The following is a 2,716-nucleotide window of genomic DNA, read 5'->3' as shown; positions in this document are numbered from 1 at the left end:
AACCAGTCACACTGTGCTTAGTCTTTGGTTTCCAAGTTCAAAGGAGGAATCTGCTTCAAAGCTTGCAGCAGAGCCGAGGAGTCGATGGGGGAATGGGCCGGGACAGGAGAAGGGAGTCTCTGGGGCATCAGCAGAGGGGGGGAGATTTTATCGGGGCTCATGAAGCCCGTGAGTGCTGCGGCAGAGGCCGGGAGGCTGGGGTACAGCACGGGCACCGAGGCCGGGTACCAGCACTTCTCCAGCATGGGCAGGTAGGCGGTGGCGGACGGCGGGATCAGGTAGAAAGGCAGGCACAGGGGAGGCTGGTGAGCGTGGGGGCCCAGGAAGCTGCTGGAAGAGCCCATCATGTCGCTGCCAAAAGGGCCCTCGTCCTCCGGCGACTCCAGCCTGCTCCTTTTGGCTGGCGGGTCCTCAGTCTCTTGCTTAATAGAGCTTATTCTCTCCTGCACGGCGTACTTGAGGTCGGTATCCTTTTTGAAATAGGGCTGCTCGGGTTTGGAGTCACTTTTCTCCAGCTCCCCCCCGTACCCGCTGTCCGTGTCCGTGTCGCTGCCGCTCTGCTCCCCGCTGGAGTGAGCGAATGTCCGCTGGATCACGGGCACGCAGTTCTTCCCGTGGCCCTCGCCCGCCGTGCTCAAGGGCACGGGCTTCTCCTTCAGGTCCACCATTTTGGGGGGGATGTCCCCGGCCTTGCGGGCGGCCCCGCCCTGCAGCACCTCGCTGGCCATGCGGTGCAGGTGGCTGACCAGCTGCGACGACTTCAGCTCCTTGCCGTTCTCGTGCTTCGCCAGGTATTGCAGCATTTCCTTGGCACACATCTGGAAACCCGATCGAAACATTTCCTGGCTGGAATCAAGGTTTCTCGATGACAGGTCACCTAAGGGAACATTAACAGAAAGAAATTAAAAATTAACAACATGCTAAATAGTTCCACTTCCATTTCTGAGGAGAACCGGAGATGATATTGAACCTGGGGTACAGCACAGCCAGAGGGGACTGCGATGGTCAGCCCGGACTCTAGGAACAGAAATCCTGGGATTTCTGCAAAAATGGACATTTTCACTGGAACATCCACCTGTCCACTTTTACATAACAACTTTAAGCTTATTTTTCATTCTGTATTTACTGTACAATCCACCTTCAACAGGTGCTGGAGTACAGAGCACAGGAGTGAGTCAAGCTGTGCCTTCCCCAGGAACCACCCCTGGGACCGCAGGGTGCACCTCGCCCTGCACCTCCGGGCAGGGAGCTCTGGGAGCTGCTCCACCAGCAGCTCCACCAGCCCCGGGCAGCTCCACCACCCTCCCTGTGGCTGCCGGGGCAGGGACAGCTCCCCCAAAAACTCAGTTTTACTTTATCAGATTCACGTGAGTGCCACATGTGAAAACAGGAGGAGGAAGTATATCTAAAGCTGATAAGCTGAAACACCGAGTCCCTTCTGTGTGCAGAGCACAGGCCAGCTCAGTTATTTAGAAACTTAAAAAAGGTGTGTACAAAAAGCAGATTTGTTTTCAGAAAAAAACACGCAAACAAACCCAACTGGGTTATGTAAAGCTCATGAACACAAACGGGAAGATTTAGGTAGCTTTGGAGAGAACCTCATAGCAAACCCGGGCTTTAACTACAACTACTTAAAACCCAATTTGATTGCAAACAACCCCACAGGGCACTGACTGCCGTGAGAAATGCATCTTTTTTTGCAACAGCTTGTAAGCAAAGCCAGAGAAAATGACAGCGATGAAAGGCCAGAGCTCCTGCCTCCTCCCTTCCCAGGAACGAGGTGTCACAACCGCCTTTCACAGCCTCCCCAGAGAGAGTCCCTCACGCACAGGGGCTCACACTGCGCCGCAGGAACACTCACCTGCCTGCAAACCGTTCTGCAGAGCGATGATCTTCTGCTGCTGCTGCTCGATGAGATTGGTCAGTGCCTTCACGTGCTTCAAGGTGAGCTCCAGCACCACAGCCTTCTCCAGGTGACCTAAGGTCTGGGAGCACAGGGACAGGTTGGCGCCTGCTGCGGGGTTGGACATGCAGGCAGCAGCCTGTGGGGCTGCCAAAGCCCTCCCAGGAGCCGAGGGAGGACGGGTACGGTGTGATCCTGAGCAGTGCAGGACTATAACCGACAACATTCCAGGAAATAAGTTAAAAAGCGGGCTCCGGGAAAGGCTCTCTCAGAACCCTATGTGTATTTTCGGACCAGCCGCATAGCTCAGGAGAAGGCTTTTATTTATCCGTTCTGCTGCCCCTGCTGGCATCGTGACTTGAGCCCGGGAGAGCCCTGGGGACCCCGGCCGGGGGCTCCTCTCGCCCGGCAGCGAGGGGGGGTGTCCGGCGGGCAGTTCCCGCAGGGACCCACACTCATAGAGCCACCCGAGAACATCCCTCCCGAGAAAGTTTGGGATGCGCTTACAGCCCGTCCGGGTGTGCAGCACCACGGAGCGAAAACACAACCCACCCCAAATCCGCGGCGAAACGGCAGCAGAGCCCCGTCCATCCCCCGGCCCCGGCGCTCCGCCCGCCGCTCGCACCTACCGTGAGCTTGAGGTGCTCGGGCAGCAGGTCCTTCAGCTGCGCGATGCACTCGTTGATCCTGTCGCGCCTCTTCTTCTCGATCAGCCGGTGCGGCAGCTTGTAGGTCTCCTGCGGGGCCGGGGGCAGCGGGTCAGCGGGGGGAGAGCCCGCACGGCCCCGCTGCCGCTGCTCCTCCCGCCCCGTG

The 2,716-nt window shown here is 58.0% G+C and overlaps 1 protein-coding gene across 1 annotated transcript; it reads right to left on the bottom strand.

Moving 5' to 3' along the window:
- Nucleotides 1–6: 6 nt before the first annotated feature.
- On the bottom strand, nt 7–2,640 carry BHLHE40 (basic helix-loop-helix family member e40; the record flags this gene model as incomplete). The annotated part of the gene is made up of 3 exons (XM_017803679.1): nt 7–877; nt 1,862–1,985; nt 2,533–2,640. Coding segments are annotated over 3 exons (1,092 nt in total), but the record flags the coding sequence as incomplete, so codon positions are not given.
- Nucleotides 2,641–2,716: the final 76 nt, after the last annotated feature.

The sequence above is a fragment of the Lepidothrix coronata genome, unplaced genomic scaffold, assembly GCF_001604755.1.
Source record: "Lepidothrix coronata isolate B3197 unplaced genomic scaffold, Lepidothrix_coronata-1.0 Scaffold2270, whole genome shotgun sequence".
In the NCBI taxonomy this organism is placed as follows: domain Eukaryota; kingdom Metazoa; phylum Chordata; class Aves; order Passeriformes; family Pipridae; genus Lepidothrix; species Lepidothrix coronata.
This window is presented reverse-complemented; position numbering and strand designations above follow the sequence as displayed.